General features: G+C 42.2%; 1 protein-coding gene across 1 annotated transcript in view; it reads right to left on the bottom strand.

The window, feature by feature from the left end:
- mtrex (Mtr4 exosome RNA helicase) overlaps positions 1-23,934 on the bottom strand; it is a 215,437-nt gene that overhangs the window by 142,581 nt on the left and 48,922 nt on the right. The window contains exons 9-10 of the mRNA XM_068033040.1: positions 14,299-14,397; positions 11,835-11,937 (exon numbers count right to left, since the gene is read on the bottom strand). Coding sequence (XP_067889141.1) covers positions 11,835-11,937; positions 14,299-14,397 — 202 coding nt within the window. The remainder of the gene's footprint in view (positions 1-11,834; positions 11,938-14,298; positions 14,398-23,934) is intronic.

Genomic DNA, 23,934 nt, shown 5'->3' with positions numbered 1-23,934 from the left:
GTGAATACCGATGCAAATTACTCGTTTAGAATCTCACCCATTTTCTCTGACTCCACGCATAACTTTCCTCCTTTGTCCTTGAGTGGGCCAATCCTTTCTCTAGTTACCCTCTTGCTCCTTATATATGAATAAAAGGCTTTGGGATTTTCCTTAACCCTGTTGGACTTTTGGACTCGGCGAGCTCGGTCAGTAGTGGTATTACCAAGCCACTCTTGGTGATAGACATTGAAGTCCCCCACCCAGAGTACATTTTGTGCCCTTTCGACAATTGGCGTTCAACATGGAGAAGTACTGATTCATCAACCGAAGTGGGGCATGAGATGATCAGCAGGAGGTTTCCTTTCCCATGTTTGACCTGATGCCATGAACTTCATGGGTCAACATTGAGGACTGCCAGGATAACTGCCTCCTGACTGTGTACCACTGTGCTGCCACCTCTGGTGGGTATGTCCTGCCCACTGGGATGGTGATGGTGGTGTCTGGGACATTGTCTGCAAGGTATGATTCCGAGAGTATGACTATGTCAGGCTGTTGCTTGACTAGTCTGTGGGACAGCTCTCAACAAGCCTCCAGATGTTAGTATGCTGGACTTGGCAGGGTCGACAAGCTGTCTGTTGTTGTTGTTTCCTGTGCCTAGGTCGATACCAGGTGGTCCATCCGGTTTCGTTCCTTTTCTTAGGCTTGTAGCGGTTTGATACAACTGAGTGGCTTGCTCGACCATTTCAGAGAGCATGCGAGAGTCAACCACATTGCTGTGGGTCTGGAGTCACATGTAAGACAAACCAGGTAAGGACTTCAGATTTCCTTCCCTAAATGACATTAGTGAACCAGATGGGTTTTTACAACAAATCGACAATGGTTTCATGGTCACCATGAGACTAGCTTCTTAATTCCAGAATTCAATTAATAAATCTAATACCACCATCTGCCGTGCTGGGATTCAAACCCCACAGCAGTCGCCTCGGGTTCTGGGTTACTAGTCTCGTGACATTATCACGATGACACTGCCTCTCCCATTGTTTTTATATCCTTTCTTAAGTAAGGAAACCAAACAGTACACAGTACCCTTGGTGCTTTCTGACCATAATCATATATAATTGCAGCAAACCTTCCTAATCCTCATACTCCAAACCCTTTGCAATCAAGACCAACATACTATTAGTCTTCCTTATTGCTTGCTGTACCCGCATGTTAACTTCGTGATTTGTGTACAAGAACACCCAAATCCCTCTGAATACCAACCATGACTAATTTCTCACCTTTTAAAAAATATTCTGCTTTCCTATTCCTCCTACCAAAATGGATAATTTCACATTTCCTACACATTATATTCCATCTGCTACCTTCCTGTCCAATCACTTAAGCGTTCTATATCCCTTTGCAGCCTCTGTGTCCTCTTCAAAAATGACTTTCGCACACAGTTTTGTATAGGCAACAATCTTAGATATATTATACTCAGTCCCCTCATCCAAGCCACTGACAGACTGTAAATAGCTGAGGCCCAAGCACTGATCCTTACGGCACCCCACTATTTATACCTTGCTATCCCGAAAGTGACACTGTTTTGTATCCTCCAACAGAACTTCAATCCATGCGAATATAATACCCCCAATCCCATGAGCCCTAATCTTGATTATCATCTTGTGGGATACTTTATGGAATGCCCTCTGAAAATCCAAATATAGTACATCCACTAATTCCCTCTCATCTACTCTGCTCGCTACACTCTCAAAAATGTCTCATAAATATGTCAAAGATGATTTTCATTTCAAAAAACTGAGCTCACTGCCAAATCGCAACGTGATTTTCCAAGTGCTATGCTATCATGTTCCGAATAGATTCTAGGATTTTCGCTACAGATCCCACGTTAAACCCATCAGCTGATTTAAACTATGCAAAGTCTCCACTTTCCAACTGCCTACAAAGAATAGTGGTACAGGAAGGTTTGTAATGGAGTTCCCCAGGGACCAGTGTTGGGACCCTTGCTTTTCCTGATGTATATTAATGACCTAGACCTTGGCACATGGACAACTGTGAGTTAATTAAGGAAAGTCAGCATGGAATTCTTAAGGGAAAAATCACGTTTAACTAACTTGGAGTTTTTTGAGCAGGTAACAGAGAGAGCTGATGATGGCAATGCTGTTGATCTGGTGTATATGGACTTTCAAAAGGCATTTGATACAGTGACACACAACAGACTTATGAGCAAGCTTGTAGATCATGGAATAAAAGGGACAGTAGCAACATGGATACAAAATTGGCTGACTGACAGGAAACAAAGACTAGTGGTTAATCAATGTTTTTCGGGCTGCAGGAAGGTTTAGTTTTAGTTTAGTTTAGAGATACAGCACTGAAACAGGCCCACCAAGTCTGTGCCGACCATCAACCACCCATTTATACTAATCCTACACTAATTCCATATTCCTACCACATCCCCACCTGTTCCAATATTTCCCTACCACCTACTTACATTAGGGGCAATTTATAATGACCAATTTATCTGTCAACCTGCAAGTCTTTGGTTTGTAGTGGAGTTCCCCAGGGATTAGTGTTGGGATCCTTGCTTTTCCTGATGTCTATTAATGACCTAGACCCTGGTGCACAGGGCCCAATTTCAAAGTTTGCAGATGATACAAAACTTGGAAGCATTGTGAACTGTTAGGAGATTAGTACAGAACTGCAAAAGGACATGAACAAATTGGTGGAAGGGACAGACAGGTGGCAGATGAAGTTCAATGCAGAGAAATGTGAAATGACTCATTTTGGTAGGAAGAACATGGACAGCCAATATAGAATAAAGGGTACAATTCTAAAAGGGGTGCAGGAGCACAGGGACCTCGGTGTACATGTGTTTAAGTCATTGAAGTTGGCATGATAGTCAGAGTTATAAAGCACAGAAACAGGCCCTTCGGCCCATTGTGTCTGTGATGGCCATAAAGCACCTAACTATTCTAATCCCATTTTCCAGCACTTGGCACATAGCCTTGTAAACTATGGTGCTTCAAGTGCTCATCTAAATACTTCTTAAATGTTGTGAGGGTTCCTGCCTCGACCACCTCTTCAGGCAGTGCGTTCCATATTCCAACCACCTTGAGTGAAAACATTTTCTTCAAACACCCTCTAAACCTCCTACCCCTAACCTTAAATCTATGCCCCCTGGTTAATGACCCCTCCGCTAAGGGAAAAAGCTTCTTCCTATCTAACCTATCAATGCCCCTCATAATTTTGTACACCTCAATCATGTCCCCCCTCAGCCTTCTCTGCTCAAAGGAAAACAACCCTAGCCTTTTCAGTCTCTCTTCGTAGCTGAAATGCTCCAGCCCAGGCAACATCCTGGTGAATCTCCTTTGCACACTCTCCAGAGCATTCACATCCTTCCTCCAGTGTAGTGCCCAGAACTGTACACAGTACTCCAACTGTGGCCGAACTAGCATTATATCGAGCTCCACCATAACCTCCCTGCTCTTATATTCTATTCCTTGGCTAATAAAGACAAGTATCCCATATGCCTTCCTAACCAGCTTATCTACCTACGCTGCTGCCTTTAGTGAGCTACGGACATGTACACCAAAGTCCCTCTGACCTTCTGTACTTCCTAGGGTCCTACCATCCATTGTATATTCGCTTGCCTTGTTCGACCTCCCAAAATGCATCACCTCACACTTCTCAGGATTAAATTCCATTTGCCACTACTCCGCCCATCTTAACAGCCCATCTATATCATCCTGTAAGCTAAGGCTTTCCTCCTCACTATTTACAACACCACCAATTTTCGTGTCATCTGCGAACTTACTGATCATACCTCCTATGTTCACGTCTAAATCATTAATGTACACTACTAACAGCAAGGGTCCCAGCACCGGTACACCACTGGTCACAGGCTTTCACTCACAAAAACAACCCTCAACCATCACCCTCTGCCTCCTGCCACTGAGCCAATTTTGGATCCAATTTGCCAAATTGCCCTGGATCCCATGGGCTCTTACCCTCTTAACCAATCTCCCATGCAAGACCTTATCAAAAGCTTTACTGAAGTCCAGGTAGACTACATCAACTGTTTTACCCTCATCTGCACATCTAGTCACCTCCTGAAAACATTCAATCAAGTTAGTTAGACATGATCTCACCCTGCCAAACCCATGCTGACTATCCCTGATTAATCCCTGCCTCTACAAGTGGAGATTAATCCTGTCCCTCAGAATTTTTTTCCAATCGATTCCCTACCACCGGTGATGTTAGACTCACTGGCCTCCAATTACCTGGTTTATCCCTGCTAGCCTTCTGGAATAATGGCACCACATTCGCTGTCCTCCAATCCTCTGGTACCTCTCCCGTGGCCAGAGAGGATTTGAAAATTTGTGTCAGAGCCCCTGCTATCTCCTCCCTTGCCTCACATAACAAGCCTGGGATACACCTCATATGGGCCTGGGGATTTATCCACTTTTAAGCCTGCTAAAATATCTAATACTTCCTGCCTTTCAATGCTAATATGTTCAAGTATATCACAATCCCCCTCCCTGATCTCCACACCTACATCGTCCTTCTCCATAGTGAACACAGATGAAAAGTAATAATTTAAAACCTCACCTGTGTCCTCCAGCTCCACTTTGGTCCCGAATGGGCCCTACTCTTTCCCTTAATATATGAATTTATTGCCCATCCCAAATTGCCCTTGAGGTGGTGGTGAGCTGCCTTCTTGAACCGCTGCAGTCCATGTGAGGTAGGTACACGCACAGTGCTGTTAGGGAGTTCCAAGATTTTGACCCAGTGACACCAAAGGAATGGCGATATAGTTCCAAGTCAGGATGGCGCGTGACTTGGAGGGGAACTTGCAGGTGGTGGCGTTCCCATGCATTTGCTGCCCTTGTCCTTCTAGTTGATAAAGGTCTCGGGTTTGGAAGGTGCTGTCTAAGAAGCCTTGGTGCGTTGCTGCAGTGCAACGTAGACAGTACACACTGCTGCCACTGAGTCAGTGGTGGAGGAACTGAATGTTTGTGGATGGGATGCCAATCAAGCGGGCTGCTTTGTCTTGGATGGTGTGGAGCTTCCTGAGTGTTGTTGCAGCTGCACCTATCCAGGCAAGTGGAGAGCATTCCAACACACTCCTGACTTGTGCCTTGTAGATGGTGGACAGGCTTTGGGGAGTTACTCACCACAGGATTCCTAGCCTCTGACCTGCTCTTGTAGCTACAGTATTGTTAATAGCTACTCCAGTTCAGTTTCTGGTCAATGGTAACCCCCAGGATGTTGATAGTGGGGGATTCAACGATTGTAATGCCATTGACTATCAAGGGGTGATGGTTAGATTCTCTCTTGTTGGAGATGATCATTGCCTGGTACCTGTGTGGCACGAATGTTACTTGCTACTTATCAGCCCAAGCTGTCCAGGTCTTGCTGCAATTCTACACTGACTGCTTCAGTACCTGAGGAGTCACGAATGGTGCTGAACATTGTGCAATCATCAACCAACATCCCCACTTCTGACCTTATGATTGAAGAAAGGTCATTGATGAAGCAGCTGAAAATGGTTGGGCCTAGGACACTACCCTGAGGAACTCCTGCAGTGATGTCCTGGAGCTGAGATGATTGACCTCCAACAACCACAACCATCTTCCTTTGCACTAGGTATGACTCTACCCAGTGGAGACTTTTTCCCGATTCCCATCGACTTCAATGTTGCTAGGGTTCCTTGATGCCAGACTCAGTCAAATGCTGCCTTGATGTCAAGGGCAGTCACTCTCACCTCACCAACTCACAGTGGCAGTAGTGTGTACCATCTACAAGATGCACTGCAGCAACAGCACCTTCCAAATCCAGGATCTCTACCAACAGAAAGGCAAGGGCAGACAGTATCATGGGCTTTATTAATAAGGGCATACAGTACAACAGCAAGAAAACTAGCATAAGACACTAGTTCAGCCTCAGCTGGAGTATTGCGTCCAGTTCTGGGCGCCGCACTTGCGGAAAGACCTGAGGGCATTGGAGAGCGTACAGAAAAGATTCATGAGAGTGGTTCCAGGGATGAGGCATTTCAGCGATGAAGATAGATTGGAGAAGTTAGGATTATTGTCCTTGGAAAAGAGAAGGCTGAGAGGTGATTTGATAGAGGTATTCAAAATCATGAGGGGTCTGGACAGAGTAAAGAGAAACTGCTCCCACTTGTGAAAGGATCGAGAACTCGAGCCAAGAGAAGCAAAAATGACAAGAGGAAAAACTTTAAATGCAGTGAGTGGTTAAGGTCTGGAATGCGCTGCCTGAAAGCGTGGGGAGGCAGGTTCAACAGAAGCATTCAAAAGCAAATTAGATAAACACTTACATGAAAAGGAAGAATGTGCAGGGTTACGAGGCGGCGGCCAGGGAATAGAACTGAGGGAGTTGCTCTTTCACGCAGAGTCGGTGCAGACATGATGGGCCGAATGGCCTCATTCTGCCCTGTAACGATTCTGTGATTCCCACAGTTAACAATGCGAACAGCTGGAGACTTCTTACAGTTTCCATCAGCTGTTTGAACTGTTAACAACTATGGGAGGCAATGGAAACTTCAGGCAGCTTCCATCGGCTGATGTATTGAACGCACGATCAGTTCTACCTCTGCGACAATGTCTTGTTCCACTAATGTCTCTGTCATTGAAACATCTGCCTGTTTACGGTGCAAAGTACATACTGATTGAATGCAGCTATATTTAAAAGACTTGGTGTTTAAAAAGCTGCCATGTACTGAACTGCACAAAATAGTCAGTTCCTTTGTAATTGGCACCTATGGTGATGACAAATTATTATTGAAATTTGCTCGATAGCCCATGAAAAGTGAAGATGGTCTAAGTGGTGAGGACTGTATAATGACTTGTGAGGTAGGCACTTTTTACAATGGCCAAGAAGTTCACTAACATCTTTGAACACACCTCGTATCAAATAACAACCAATGTCACAAAACGCGGAATGCATCTGAAGAAATGGCCAAATTAAAACTTAACTCTCATCATATAATGTCCATTTTCCTAAACAATTAGTCTTGTTCTTGATTTTCTCAGCAGTCATTACAGGCCCCCTTAAATCTGCTGAGTATTTCAGCATTTTCAGTTTTTATTAGTTTATTAGCTTGGATTAGTACTTGGAACTATGATGATGTTGCCATTAGAGGCTTAGTTGAGGGAAGGACAGGATTGGCAGCTAAATGTTCCAGGATTTAGGAGCTTCACGCGGGAAGCTTCTCTGCTAGTCCAACTAGGGATGGGGCCGTACTGGACCTGGTATTGGGAAATAAGCCCGGCCAGGTGGTCGAAGTTTCAGTAGGGGAGCATTTCGGGAACAGTGACCATAATTCCATAAGTTTTAAGGTACTTGTGGATAAGGATAAGAGTAGTCCTCAGGTGAAGGTGCTAAATTGGGGGAAGGCTGATGATAACAATATTAGGCAGGAACTGAAGAATTTAGATTGGGGGCGGCTGTTTGAGGGTAAACCAACATCCGACATGTGGGAGTCTTTCAAATGTCAGTTGATTAGAATCCAGGACCAGCATGTTCCTGTGAGGAAGGAGGATAAGTTTGGCAAGTTCCGGGAACCTTGGATAATGCGGGATATTGTGAGCCCCGTCAAAAAGAAAAAGGAAGCATTTGTAAGGGCTGGAAGGCTAGGAACAGACGAATCCCTTAAGGAATATAAAGACAGTAGGAAGGAACATAAGCAAGGAGTCAGGAGGGCTAAAAGGGGTCATGAAAAGTCATTGGCAAACAGGATTAAGGATAATCCCAAGGCTTTTTATACATATATAAAGAGCAAGAGGGTAACTAGGGCAAGGGTTGGCCAGCTCAAGGACAGAGAAGGGAATCGATGTGTGGAGCCAGAGGAAATGGGTGAGCTACTAAAGGAGTACTTTGCATCAGTATTCACCAAAGAGAAGGACTTGGTGGATGATGAGCCTAGGGAAGGGAGTGTAGACAGTCTCAGTCATCTCATTATCAAAAAGGAGGTGGTGTTGGGTGTCTTGCAAAGCATTAAGGTAGATAAGTTCCCAGGGCCTGATGGGATCTACCCTAGGATACTGAGGGAGGCAAGGGAAGAAATTGGTGGGGCCTTGACAGAAATCTTTGCATCCTCATTGGCTACAGGTGAGGTCCCAGAGGACTAGAGAATAGCCAATGTTCTTCCTTTGTTTAAGAAGGGTAGCAAAGATAATCCAGGAAATTATAGGCCGGTGAGCCTTACGTCAGAGGTAGGGAAATTATTAGAGAGAATTCTTCGGGACAGGATTTACTCCCATTTGGAAACAAATGAACTTATTAGCGAGAGGCAGCATGGTTTTGTGAAGGGGTGGTCGTGTCTCACTAATTTGATTGAGTTTTTTGAGGAAGTGACAAAGATGATTGATGAAGGAAGGGCAGTGGATGTTATCTATATGGACTTCAGTAAAGCCTTTGACAAGGTCCCTCATGGCAGACTGGTACAAAAGGTGAAGTCACATGGGATCAGAGGGGAGCTGGCAAGATAGATACAGAACTGGCTCTGTCATAGAAGACAGAGGGTAGCAGTGGAAGGGTGTTTTTCTGAATGGAGGGATGTGACTAGTGGTGTTCCGCAGGGATCAGTGCTGGGACCTTTGCTGTTTGTAGTATATATAAATGATTTGGAGGAAAATGTAGCTGGCCTGATTAGTAAGTTTGCGGATGACACAAAGGTTGGTGGAGTTGCCGACAGTGATGAGGTTTGTCAGAGGATACAGCAGGATATAGATCGGTTGGAGACTTGGGCGGAGAAATGGCAGATGGAGTTTAATCCGGACAAATGTGAGGTAATGCATTTTGGAAGATCTAATAAAGGTGGGAAGTATACAGTAAATGGCAGAACCCTTCGGAGTATTGACAGGCAGAGAGATCTGGGCGTACAGGTCCACAGGTCACTGAAAGTGGCAACGCAGGTGGATAAGTTAGTCAAGAAGGCATACGGCATGCTTGCCTTCATCGGTCAGGGCATAGAGTATAAAAATTGGCAAGTCATGCTGCAGCTGTACAGAACTTTAGTTCGGCCACACTTAAAATAGTGCGCGCAATTCTGGTCGCCACACTACCAGAAGGACGTGGAGGCTTTGGAGAGGGTACAGAAGAGGTTTACCAGGATGTTGCCTGGTCTGGAGGGCATTAGCTATGAGGAGAGGTTGGATAAACTCGGATTGTTTTCACTGGAACGACGGAGGTGGAGGGGCGACATGATAGAGATTTACAAAGTTATGAGAGGCATGGACAGAGTGGATAGTCAGAAGCTTTTTCCCAGGGTGGAAGAGTCAGTTACTAGGGGACATAGGTTTAAGGTGAGAGGGGCAAAGTTTAGAGGGGATGTGCGGGGCAAGTTCTTTACCCAAAGGGTGGTGAGTGCCTGGAACTTGCTGCCGGGAGAGGTGGTGGAAGCAGGTACGATAGCGACGTTTAAGAGGCATCTTGACAAATAGATGAATAGGATGGGAATTGAGGGATACAGTCCCCGGAAGTGCAGAAGGTTTTAGTTTAGGCAGGCATCAAGATCGGTGCAGGCTTGGAGGGCCTGTACTGTTCTTCGTTCTTTGTTCTATTACAAACAAATAAGGTCCCGCATGGTAGGCTGGTCTAGAAGGTTCGAACACGTGGGATCCAGGGTGAGCTAGCAAATTGGATACAAAATTGGCTTGGTGATAGGAGGAAGAGGGTGGTAGTGGAGGGTTGTTTTTCCAGATAGGAGGCCGGTGACCAGTGGTGTGCCACAGGGATCAGTGCTGGGCCCTCTGTTGTTTGGCATATATATTAATGACTCCGATGTGAATTTAAGGGGCATGATTAGCAAGTTTGCAGATGACACCAAAATTGGTCATATAGTGGACAGTGAAGAAGGTTGTCTAAGGTTACAACAGGATATAGATCAACTGGGAAAGTGGGCAAGGGAGTGGCAAATGGAATTTAACACAGACAAGTGTGAAGTGATGCATTTTGGGAAGTTAAACCAGGGCAGGACATATACAGTGAATGGCAGGGCCCTGGGGTGTGTTCTTGAGCAGAGAGACCTTGGCGTGCAAGTACATAGTTCCCTGAAAGTGGCAACACAGGTAGGCAGGGTGGTGAAGGCAGATGGCATGCTTGCCTTCATCGGTCGTGGCATTGAGTACAAGAGTTGGGACGTCATGTTACAGTTGTACATAATGTTGGTTAGGTTGCATTTGGAGTAGTGTGAACAGTTCTGGTCACAGCACTACAGGAAAGATGTGATTAAGCTAGAGATTGTGCAGAAAAGATTCACAAGGATGTTGCCTGGTTTGGTGGGCTTGAGTTATAAAGAGAGATTGGATAGGCTGGGTCTGTTTTCCCTGGAGCGAAGGAGGCTGAGAGGGGACATGATAGAGGTATATAAAATTATGAGAGGCATAGATAGGGTAGATAGGCAGAGTCTGTTTCCCATGGTCGGGGTGACTAAAACTAGAGGGCATAGATTTAAGCTGAGAGGGAGGAGGTTTAAAGGGGATCAAAAGGGTAAATTTTTCACACAAAGAATAGTGGGTATCTGGAATGAGCTGCCTGAGGAGGTGGTGGAGGCAGGAACAGTTGCGACATTTAAGAGGCATCTGGACAGGTACTTGAATGAGCAAGGCATAGAAGGATATGGAATTAATGCAGGCAGGTGGGATTAGTATAGATAGGCATTATGGTCGGCATGGACGCAGTGGGCCGAAGGGCCTGTTTCTGTGCTGTATGACTCTAAAACTCCACTATCAATTTAGCAGATCAATAGTATAAAATTTAGAAGCAAATCAATGGCACATGAATGCCACAATACTGTCACAGCCATGACACACATTTGTAGTAATTGGGAGATTTTGGAACATGCATGGGCATTTCAGCAGTGTCAGGGAAAGGAGTGTATTTTTTGAATCAATTATACGTTATTCAGCAATATTCTGTCTGTCCTCATACTAACATGGAAAATGGAGAGACAAGTAATGCATCACATTTCACCTAAATTCAGCAACTGTTATTTTTGAGACCTTAAAACTTGGATTATGTTAAATATGCTAGTCATGCATTCAAATGATCCACTACTAAATCTGGGTTGTACTGAATACTATTTGCTGAATTATATCAGGACATCATTACACGTACATTCTACTCACACCTGGATATGAACACACATGCCTGTGTTTAAAGCGATAAGAGAAACTGGAGCTGTTTTGATTCAAAGAGAGATAGTGAAGAGATGTAGAAACTTATGAAAGGTTTTGCTAATGTAAATGGGGCAAAATATTGTCACTAGTCAATGAGTTCTTAAAGAGGTCATCTCCAAAAGAGAGATTAGAATTTTTTTTTTTTAAACTGCAGCTGGTCTAGGGAATACCCCATTACAAACATGCTGAAAGCAGAATCCATAATAGCTATTAAAGAGCTCGATATATATATTGAGAAAATCATTTCATCTTAACATTATTGGGGTTAAAAAAAAAATGACTAAGTCGAAATATCTTTCAAGGAGACAGCTCATGCAATGAGGCAAATGGCCTCATGCTTCAAAACTGTATGATTTTATGGAAATGTCCACTCTCAAACTCAACCCACCCAACAGTAATGAGTACAATTATTTCTTTCCAACTAATCTCAGGAGGGAGAAGACAAGCTTCAGATAAGCATCACAAGCTACAGAAGATACGACTTAAGTAGAAACTAGATTTCAAGTTACAATAAAAATGGTGCATGGAACTACCAGGTGCAGTATTTTAAAAAAACCTCAGTAAAGTTACAAACCCTAAATCTTGCATCAACATTTCACTGCATGGTCTTGCAACTGGTTACAAACAAATCACTGTTAGTTTATTTTCTAGTACCTTTAGTTCCTCCTTTCCGCCCTTTCGGATCACCCTTTGCAAGATCACCAGCATCTCTCAGTACCTGCATGGCTGTGTTGAAGTTATCTTCTCTAAAATCTCCCTTTTATATACAAAAAGAAATTTAATAAATACATTTTCCTGAAGAATAAACACTCATTGGCATCATGACTGGTTATAGAGTTGGAGAGAAAGTACTATCATCTTTTTGCATCCATCATGCTAAAAATTATTTCCCCGTTTCCAACGCCAAAATCATTCTGCACAGCTAAATTTGCATGTTTTCTGATCAAAACCAGCAAATGAAAATTAAACTGCTCCAGCAAATACACACCAAAAACATGAACCACCTGTCTTTTCTTCTGATCAGTTCTGAATTTCTGGAAACCTCTGTACTTTAGAACTAGCCCCTATTCTAATTCACTTTTGGGGCAAATTGAAGTCAAGCGGTCATCGTCTTCTGGGTGTAGTTTACTTCAATAGTTCTCACAGCAACTAGCCAGCTCTGCCTGGTTTTCTGCTTTCAATGGCTTTGAAATGTATTTCTTCGAAATGAGTTAACACACTTCTTAAAACCTTGGGGGGGGGGGGGGGTGGGGGAATCTCGATATATTTATTGTGGTGATATTCCTTGAGCAGCAAGAGGCAACTCTAAAGTTATCAGTCGCATGATTAATTTAACTCTGGTTTTTGCTGGGAACACATGCTTTGAGAAATCGCACAATACACAATTAAACTTTCTCCAGCCTAATGCATGCCACAGCAAATCTGGAACATTTAACACTTATACTGGCATTTGAACAAACCTATACAAAAAGGATTGAATGCCTGATAATAGCTACATTGCCAGAAGCAGTGCATGAAACTTAGTGCTGCAGTCCCATTATTTATACCCTTCAGGATTCTGAAATGCAAACCTACCACTATTTCTGCAGTATGATCTTGCAGAGCATGTTTATTAATCTACTTTTGCAAGTCACGCAACATTTCTGGCTCCATTTGCTTTTTTTGTGAATTGACGACTTGAATAAAACAGGTCACAGACCAAAAGAAATTAAACCGAGGCAGAAACTGTACTCAATCCTGCAGGGTACTACAAAAGTAGCTGCTCTACATCCATTTTTGCTGTTCTGATGAAACTTGCAATTAGAATCAGTGAACAACTTGATGAAAATGGATTTCTGATGCAAAAGAATGGTCAGTGAATCAATAGTGCTCCCTCCGTCAAGCTGGGGCAGAGTTAGTCCTGGCATATTTTCTTTGCCCTATTCATTTTCATCAGGATTTGTTATTTCCAGAAAACAGTTTATTTTCCAATTTTCAAAATAACTGTCGCATAGTTACCGCTTTTCACTATGATAATTAACACTTTTGAACTTTTAAAATTGGTTATGAACAGGTAAGGAAAATCTGGGAACACAATATTTGAAGTAAAATCATAGCAAGATGCCTAATATACAAGCACAAATAAATGATTAATAAGTGCTCTAGCCAAATTATCACAAACTGTAAATGGTGTTGACATAAATTGGGTATTACTGTTGAGCCTTTTCTAAGATGTCACAATCATCTGATTTAATATATATATAGTTGCCTGTGCTTGTTTATTTTAAAAAACATTCTGATAATATTTCTACTTATGGATAACTGAAAATAGATTAAAATGAGAACCCAAAAACAAATTGACAGGACATGCCTCAAACATACAGATTTGTAACCACATGAAGCAAGGACAGCTAGTTCGTTTATAGGCCTGATTTCAAAAAATTAGTTTGACAAATTGTGAAGCATCACAAATACTCCATTAATTGTTCATGTTTAAACTATGAGCAATTCGCCACATAACATTCCAAGTATATTCAGGAGCAATTAACTATGCCACCATGGGAGTAATTTTGGACTTCTGCCAGGAACAAGTGTTAAATTGTCACAGCAGACCAAGTCAGAATCAGGAAAATCAACCCATTAATTGGTTTGGGCCTCATTCAATTGGGACAGCTGGTGAGCGAATAGGGGGCGGGCACGGAAGGCCTTGCATTCACTGGCAGTAGAGGAACACTGGCCTCACAAAAATGAAAATACATTTTATCACCTATTTTTTGAGCAGCCTCCTGCGATTCCTTTAAAGACATTTCACCCATTTTTGCTGAAAATTGCCACCAGGATCCTACAACCAACATAGGATTTGATTTGCAAATTCAAACATTCCCACCCTCAGCTCCAGAAACAGGCAGACGGCTGCTCGGACCTTTACAGGCACATGCGCAACTTGTATTAGGCAGACTTGCGGTCAGTTGGGCAGTCAGGTGCCCTCCACCACCAAGTTTCAATTGCTTGTCAACCATTTTTCTGGCAAAAATAACCCCCCAAATAATTTTGTGCATTGCATAAATTATGCATGGCATAAATAATATAATTTCATATATCAAATTTATACGATGCATTTGAAGTCTGCTTCACTTACATTTTCATCGACTACTAGATGCAATCCATCGCCTCCTGCTGGAAAAATATAGTGCTGCAGAGGTGTTGGTCTGTAGTCTGTGTAGATCACATGGCAGGGCTAAAAAAAAAAAGCAATTAAGAATCTACATATAAAATTACAAAATGTGGATTTAGTGTGGCAATATAATGTGGAAATATACATCTCATTTGCTATAGCAACTAGTTTACAAGTCATACATTTTAACACCATTCAAATTAATTTGTACTGTACACACGTATACGCTAAACTATTGAACAAATTTTTTAAGCTTACAATTTCAAAAATACAAAAATAGGAGAGATGGTTGAAGGCTATGGAAATAAAGGGATACAAAGGATAAACAATAACAGACTGCTTGAGCCAAATGGCCTTTCATTTCATATTATTTGTATAAACGTATGAAAAAAAGACAAGAATGTGCCAACCCAGTTCCCATTAGAATCCTATTGCGTGTGGATATGAGGAAAAGAAACACGCTAACTTAAGATCTTCCTGATCAGTTCAAGAGCCAGAAGGACAGAGCCAATTAGAAGTGCTCCAAAGGTTTTGATTTTCCTTCATGTCGGCATGCATGGTTTTAAAATTAAGAAATGATGAAACAAGAGACAAGAAATGTTGATCAGTTACCAGTTTGTGTAGTAAGCTGCCACCTAGTGTGCAGAATGCGGCTGATTCTGAAACCAGTCGGAAAAAAAAAACAATCTCAGCTTACCATTTTCAACTACATTGAGGGGGAGAAACGACTAGTACTTTGGTAAATACAAACAATAAAATTATTAATGATGATCAGAAAATGACAAAAATAGGAATTTGTCTGGACAAAGCACCACTAAAGGGAATCACTTGGGAAAGAAATGCAACTTTAATTTTTGCAAAGATTCAAATAGGTGCAACATTTTTCTTGAATAATAATGCAACATTAGAAATAAGCTATTGGAATTAGAGGTATAAAAGTACTTATTTTTTGGATTGAGAACAGGATAAATTGTGATATGTAACGTGCTTAAAGAGGCACGTGTCAACTGAAGCAAAAAGTCCCCATCAACCCTCTTTGCTTGGGAGATCAGCGGGAAGTTTAACAAAGTGGCGGCTGAGAGACAGACAGAGAGCGGGCGCGCAAGAGACAGGGCCAGAGCCGGAGAAAGAGAGGAAGCCGTAGAGAGCGCCAGAGCACGCGAGAGAGCGCCAGAGCACAAGAGAGAGAGCGAGCAAGCCAGAGAAAAGAGAGAGGGAGAGCGCCAGAGAAAAATGAGAGAGAGGGCAAGAGCCAGAGCCAGAGAGGCGGAGAGTTTAACAGAGCAGGGGAAAGAAGCAAGGCCGTGTTCAGAGCAAATCAAAATGTGACATAACTGGAAAACAGGTACTTTATTGGTGGGTGAGTATTTTTCTCATTTATTTTTGAGAAAAATACTCACCCACCAATAAAATACCCGGGTAATTTTAGTAATTGCAAGGTTTTATTGGTAGTAAGGTTAACTAACAATAGTAAAGTTATTAGATTGGCTGGTGAGTATTTCCCATTTATCTTAACAGGGTAAGGAGAACATTGATTGATATATTAATAGAAGCACAGGCAGGACTAGAGGCATTAATTAAAATTTAATCAGTTTACTAATTAATTAATTTAAAGCTATAAAAATGGCAGGGCAGGTGATGTATGGCAGCTGCACAATGTGGGACCTCATGCACACCTATTTGATCCAAGGCAAACACATCTGCAGTCGTGTCTGCATAGAACTAGAGGCTGAGCTGCAAACACTGCGACACATCAGGGAGAGGGAGAGTTGCCTGGAAACTTTGTTCCAGGAAGCGGTCACACCCCTTAGGATAGGGTCATCTGATCTGGTCCATGGTCAGGGAGAGGAGGGTGTGACTGCGAGTGAAGCAGGTATGGAGATCAAGAAGGTAGAAGTGAAAGAGCCTCAGCCCTTAGAATTGTCCAACAGGTTCGAGGTTCTTGCAGCCTGCATGGACAAAAGTACGAGCTGTAGGGTGGATGAGCGAACTGATCATGGCACCGGAAGCCATTCAAGCAGGGAGACGTTAATAAGAATGCAGTGGTGGTAAGGGACAGTATAGTCAGGGGGAACAGACACAGTTTTCTGCAGCCAAGAGTGAGAGTCCAGAAGACCACGTTGCCTGCCAGGTGCCAGGGCTCGGGACATATATTCTGGGCTGGAGAGGAACTTGCAGTGAGGGGGAGGATCCAGTTGCTGTGGTCCACGTCGGTACCAATGACATAGGTATGACTAGGAAAGAGGTTCTGCTTAGAGAGTATGACCAGCTAGGCGCGAAATTAAAAAGCCAAACCTCAAAGGTAATAATCTTTGCATTACTACCTGAGCCAAGAGCAAAATGGAGTAGGGTAACTAAGATTAGAGAATTAAATATGTGGTTCAAAGGTTGGTGTGAGAGAAAAGAGGTTTTGATTCATGGGGCACTAGCAGCAGTACTGGGTAAAGTGGGAGCTGTACTGTTGGGACGGTCCTCACCTGAACCGTGCTGGGACCAGTGATCGGAGAATCATAACTAGGGCGGTAGAGAGGGCTTTAAACAAAATAGTGGGGGCAAGGGATCAAGTGAGGGAAGATGTGATAAATTAAAGAGAGAGAACAAAGCAAGAGATAAGGGAATTGATAATCTGAGTGTGGCAGGAAGAGACAGAGTGTACAAATTTAAGAGTGTGCCAACAGATAAAGATAGAGGTTGCAAAAATAATTTTTTAAAAAACAGAATTAAAGGCACTCTATCCGATTACACATAGCATTCACAAGCAGCTAGATGAATTGATGGCACAAATGGAAGTAAACAGGTATGATCCAATAGTCATTATGGAGACATGGTTGCAGGGTGACCAAGGCTGGGAACTGAACTTCCAAGGGTATTCGACATTTAGGAAGGATAGGCAAAAAGGAAAAGTGGCTGGAGTAGCGCTGTTACTAAATTATGAGATCAGTACATTAGTGACAGAGGATCTTAGATTGCGAGATAAAAGATGTCGAATCAGTTTGGGTGGAGATAAGAAACAGCAAGGAGCAGGAAACATTGGTAGGAGTTGTTTATAGGCCAAACAGTTGTGGTAATGTCGGGCATAGTATAAATCAAGAAATTACAGGTGCATGTAAAAAGGGTAATACAGTAATCACGGGGTACTTCAATCTATATATAGACTGAGCAAACCTAATTCCCACTAATGCTCTGGAGGATGAATTCCTGGAATGTATATGAGATGGTTTTCTAGAACAGTATGTTGAGGAACCAACTAACGAATGGGCTATTTTAGATCTAGTATTGTGCTATGAGAAAGGGCTAATTAATAATGTCATTGTGAAGGAGCCTCTCGCGAAGAGTGACCATAATATGATAGAACTTTACACTAAGTTTGAAAGTGATCTAAAACTACGGTCTTAAATCTAAACAAAGGAAACTACGAAGGCATGAGGGGCAAACTGGCTGTGGTAGATTGGGAAATTACATCAAAAGGTTTGACGGTAGACAGGTAATGGCTAGCATTTAATGAATGAATACATGGTTTACAACTAATTTACATTCCTTTGAAACACAAAATTCCAGCAGGAAAGGTGATCCAATCATGATTAATAAGAGAAGTTAAAGACTGTATCAGATCAAATGAAGAGGCTTATCAAGTTGCCAAAAAAGTAGTAAGCCTGAGGATTGGGAGCATATTAGAATTCAGCAAAGGAGGACCAAGAAACTGGCAAAGAAAGAGAAAATAGAACATGAAAGTAAACCGGTGAGAAACATAAAAATGGACTGAAAATGCTTTTTTAGGTAAGTAAAAAGGAAAAGAGTAGCAAAGCCAAATGTAGGCCCTCTACAAGCTGACACAGGAGAATTTATAATGGGAAATAAGGAAAGGTCAGAAAAAGTAAACAAATACTTTGTGCCCGTCTTCACAGAGGAAGACACAAAAAAACCTCCCAGGAATACTAGTGAAACAAAGGGCCTAGCAAGAATGAGGAACTAAAGAAATTAGTATTAGTAAAAATATAGTACTGAGAAATTAACGGAACTGAAAGTTGATAAACCCCCTGGACCTGATGATCTACATCCCAGCGTGTTTGAAGAAGTGGCCATAGAGATAGTGGATGCGTTGTTGGTCATCTTCAAAAATGCTATAGATTCTGGAACAGTTCCTGCAGATTAGAAGGTAGCAAATGTAACTCCTCCATTTAAGGAAGGAAGGACAGAGATAACCGGGAACTACAGACCTGTTAGTCTGACATTAGTAATAGGGAAAATGCTAGAATCTATTATAAAGGACGTGAAAACTGGACACTTAGAAAATAATGGTAGACTGGGCAAAGTCAACATGGAGTTATGAAAGGGAAATTATGTTTGACAAACCTGAGAGAGTTTTTCGAGGATGTAACTAGCAGAACAGATAAGGGGAACCAGTGAATGTGGTGTATTGGATTTTCAGGAGGCTTTCAATAATGTCTGAAATCTAACGTTAAGCCTCACACTGGAGAGCTGGATCCCACTTATGTGGTGGAAGTTCTGTTGCATTGCAGTAAAAACAATGTGAAGCTTGCAGCATCAGGGGCAGCTAAACCAGCAAAACCAGGAGTTGCAGGTTTGTGAATTACAGTCCTCATCAGTACAGTTGAAAACAACATTAATAAAATTCCATTTAATTGCTACAGAATAGTTCTGGGAGAAGTCCAGATCTAAAACCCTGCCCACGAGAAATTTTAAACCCAGTTGATGATGCACTTTCAGCAACATGTTGTTGAATATGTGTAGATATGTGAACTGTATGCTAATGGGAGGATGACACTAGCAGTTGTGCATCAATACCAAGACATTTTAAGTACACAATGAAAATTGGCAACATAAGACAGACTTTGCCAGGCACCCTACACCTGTAAGGTATCACACTTCCTTCAAGAAGACCTTCTCAATTCAGTTTGAGTTCAGTGATTATAGTATAAATTTGTATATTCAGAAGGCTTACGCTAAGGTCCTACAAAGGAGGTTAGTAAGCAAAATTAAAACACAAGGGATTGGGGGTAATATACTCACATGGATTGAGAATTGGTTCACAAACAGAGTGTACGAATAAATGGGTCATTCTCAGATCGTCAGGCTGTGACTAGTGGGGTACCACAAGGATCAGTGCTTCAACAACAGCTATTCACAATCTAATTCAATGATTTGCATGTGGGAACCAAATGTAATATTTCCTATCTTGCTGATGACACAAAACTAGGTGGGAATGCTAGTTGTGAGGAGGATGCAAGGAGGTGCTGGGGGATTTAGCCAAGCTAAATGAGTGGCCAAGAACATGGCACATGGAATATAATGTGGAAAAATGTGAAGTTATCCACTTGGAAGAAAAAACAGAAATGTAAAGTATTTCTTAAATGCTGATGGATTGGGAAGTGTTGATGTCCAAAAGGACCAGGGTGTCCTTGTTCATAAGTCACTGAAAGCTAACATGCAGGTGCAGCAAGCAATTAGGAAGGCAAATGGTATGTTGGCCTTCATTGCAAGAGGATTTGAGTGCAGAGTAAAGCAGGTTTTCTGCAATTGTATAGAATCTTGATAAGACGGTACCTGGGGTATTGTTTACAGTTTTGGTCCTCTTACCCAAGGAAGGATATACTTGCCATAGCGGGAGCGCAACAAAGATTAACAAGACTGATTGCTGGGATGGCAGGATTGTCCCATGAGGAGAGACTGAAGAGACTGGGCCTATATTCTCCAGAGTTTACAAGAATGAGAGGTGATCTCATTGAGGCATACATAATTCTTCCAGGGCTCGACAGGGTAGATGCAGGAAGGATATTTCCCCTGGCTGGTTGGGGGGGGGTCTAGAACTGAGGGACATAGTCTCAGAATGAGGTAGGCAATTTAGGACTGAGATGAGGAGAAATGTTTTCACTCAGAAGGTGGTGAATCTTTGGAATTCACTACCCCAGAGGGCTGTGGAGGCTCAGTCAGTCATCGAGTATATTCAAGACAGAGATCGTTAGATTTCTAGATATTAAAGATATCGAGGGTTATGGGGATAGTGCAGGAAAATGGCATTGAGGTAGAAGATCAGCCATGATCTAATTCAATGGCAAAGCAGGCTTGAGGGACCGAATGGCCTACTCCTGCTTCTATTTCCTATGTTCCTTAATAAAATTCACATTCCCACTGCAAAACTGTGAAGCAAGATTGGCCATTCATAACATCCACCATAGTACACAAAGAGATGAAATTGCCTTCTTCCAGGATGGTGAAAATGATCCCACTTCTTAATCTTCCTCACTGTTACGAGCTCACATCCTTCCCGGCCTGACTGAACCCTTGAGAGAAATTGAGCTATAAAAAACACTGCCAGTTTTCCCCACATAAATTTATCAAAAGGCCATTTGTGATCTTCACTCTAAGGCAAGGAATCCATGGAAAACTCAATGACAGAAATTGCGCATTGCACAGGTTAATGCTTGCAGACTGTGGTTCTTACTTTCAGTAAATATTCCTGTTTGGATTAATCCGCAAAAGACAAACAGAAAATTTAGTAATCTATGGTATGTTAGAGTACGCTATAGGGGTTAGATGAAGAGGGCTGGGAGGAGGCTTGCGTGAAGCATAAACACTGGCATAGACCAGTGGGCCAAATAGTCTGTTTTTATGCTGTAGACTCGATGTAACATGATAAAATGCCTTACATATACCAGGGGTAAAAATGCAAAGTTGGGAAAATACACAAGGGATGTGACTGAAAGCATATTCAAATGGATAGATTTTAAAGGAGCCTTTTGAAGGCGAGGGAGGTAGCAAAGAAGAGGGGTTTAAAGAGAGGGCTCAAGAATGTAGGACCAAGACATATGAAAGCTGTGACTAAAGGTTGAGCACAGATGAAGAATGCAAAAGAGGCCATAGTGTCAAGAGTTGGGGACACGGAGTAGTATACAAGATTGGAGGATGTTGCAAATGTAAAGGGGGGGGGTAAGGCCAAGGATTTTTTTTTTTAATTCAGTTTGGTCGACAATTTGACTGAGTATCGCACCAAGAAGCTGTACCAAAACAAGACAATGGAGGTCAAGTAAATCCCTCCAGTAACTTGACACAAATGAGGGTGGTAGTTGTTGTCAAAGGCCAGTCATTACAGAATCAAGACATTGCTGCAGGAATTCCTCAGGGAAGCATCCTACACCCAACAATCTTCAAATCAATAACCTTCCCTCCATCACAAAGTCAGGAGAGGGGCTGTTTGTTCCTGATTCCAGTGTTGTACTCCATTCACAACTCTTCCAATAATGAAGCAGCACATTCCAGCCTACAACAAGCTGTGGTATCTATAAAAACAAAAAATGCTGGAATAGCTAGCCTTGGGTAGACAAGTGACAAGCATAACATTAATGCCACAAAAGTGCCAGGTAATGACTCCCTCAAACGAGAGCAAGCGCAGCAATATCCCCTTTGCCTTCAATGGCATCAGCATTACCAAATCCCTCATCAACATGTTTGGGTCACCACTGATCAGCTGAACCAGACCAATCATACATACATCATAGCTACAGGAATAGGGTAAAGGGTGGGTAATCTGCAACAGGTGAATCATCTGTGATTCCTCAATGCATCTCTACCATTGAAAATATTCAGGTCATGAGTGTGATGGAATACACATCACTCACATGGATGAGTGTAACTCCAACAATCCTCAAGAAGCTTGACAATATCCAAACAGTTCATTTAATTGACACCCCCGTCTCCAGGTTATAGCCGCCATAAGTACAACCTACGAGATGCAATGTAGTAATTCACCAAGGTTACTTCAACAGCACCTCCGTTACAGGACCTCTACCACCTTGGTAGCACCATGGGACACTTGACAATGTTGAAGGTGTTATATAAATGCAAGTTGTTGTTGCTATTGAAGGACAAGAGCAGCAAAATGGTAATACCATAAACTCAAGTCACTCAGCATCCTGATTTAGAACTTCTACCATGGTTATTTCACTGTAACTGGGTTGATATTGTGGAATTCCTGACCTAACACAATGGCAGGAACACCATTATCACAAGGACTTGATTTAGAGAGACAGGGATGACAGGAGAAGGTGTCTTACTACGGGTAAGGTATAGAATTTGAGATAATTTGTCTGTCAGGTGGAAAGTGGGAGGACTACAAAGAAAGTGTTAGAAGAATCATAGATCTTGAGCAGAAGGTGAATAAAAATTGGACTTAAGAACAGTTTCTAAACAAAGGTGCTCACAATGTGGTCTCTGCTACATTGGGGGGAACCAAACGCAGACTGGGTGACCACTTTGCGAAAACCTCCGCTCAGTCCGAAAGCATCAACCCGAGCTTCCGGTTGTTGGCCATTTCAACTCCCCCCTGCACTCATGCCCACATCTCTGTCCTGGGATTGCTGCAGTGTTCCAGTGAACATCAACGCAAGCTTGAGGAGCAGCACCTCATTTACCAATTCAGCACGCTACAGCCTGCCGGACTGAACATGGAGTTCAATAATTTCAGAGCATGACGGGCCCCCTTTTCATTTTTAGTTATTTTTTCCTTTTTATTTTTTAATGTGTTTTTTTTTTTAAAGTTTGTTTCTACTGTACCTACCCACTATTTTTTTCATGTTTGTGCTTGGGGCCAGCTGTTCAGCTTTCTGTCCATTAACACTCTCTCTGTACGAACGCTTGGTCTTTCAGCACACCACTAACATACCGTTTGCCTTTGCTCCATGACCTTCTGGTCAGTTATTCTCTGTGACCATGTCCTATCAACACCTTCTCTTTTGTTATCTCTGGCCCCACCCACACTTTACTTGCTTAAAACCTTTTACATTTCTAATATTTGCCAGTTCTGATGTAGGGTCACTGACCTGAAACGTTAACTCTGCTTCTCTCTCCACAAATACTGCCAGACATGCTGAGTATTTCCAGCATCTGTTTTTATTTCAGATTTCCAGCATCTGCAGTATTTTGCTTTTATTCTACTTCTTTTAGTAGTCTTTATATTAGAAAGTGTAGAAGTTGTTCAATATATATGTAGATGGATATATCCAAACAAAAGCAGTCAATTCAGCCCAGAGTCTGTTCAATCATTTAATTAGATAATTGTTGATCTGTATCTAACACCATTTACCTGTCTTTGATTCATATTCCTGGATATCATACATAATATAAATCTCAGTCTATTTAAGTCTTGAAAATTTTAATTGAGGCAGCATCCATAGCTTTTGGGGAGAGAATTCCAGATTTCTAATACCCTTTATGTAGATGGCAGCAGAAAGTTACAAAGGGACATAAACTGCATGGGGAAAAATTATGACAGATGAATTCATTGTGGAAAATGTGAAAACAGGCAAATCGGAATATTTTATTATTGGTGAAATTCTTGTCAATTTCACTACTGAATGGCCTCGCTCTAATTTTAAGACTTTGCCCCATTGTACTGGATTCTCAGTATTTACCCTCTGGTATCCCTATATCATTTAAAAGACCTCAACTGGATCAATAAGCCACATGTATGTCTTCATAACTTAACCCTTTAAGATCTAGTGTCTTTCTAAATCAGCATTGTACCCCTTCAAGCCCAAAATATCCTTCCTGAGATGTGGTTTTCAAAACTAAAAACGTAGTTGT

Source organism: Heterodontus francisci, chromosome 1, assembly GCF_036365525.1.
Source record: "Heterodontus francisci isolate sHetFra1 chromosome 1, sHetFra1.hap1, whole genome shotgun sequence".
In the NCBI taxonomy this organism is placed as follows: domain Eukaryota; kingdom Metazoa; phylum Chordata; class Chondrichthyes; order Heterodontiformes; family Heterodontidae; genus Heterodontus; species Heterodontus francisci.
Note: the sequence above shows the minus strand (reverse complement) of the source record. Positions and strands in the feature narration are given on the sequence as shown.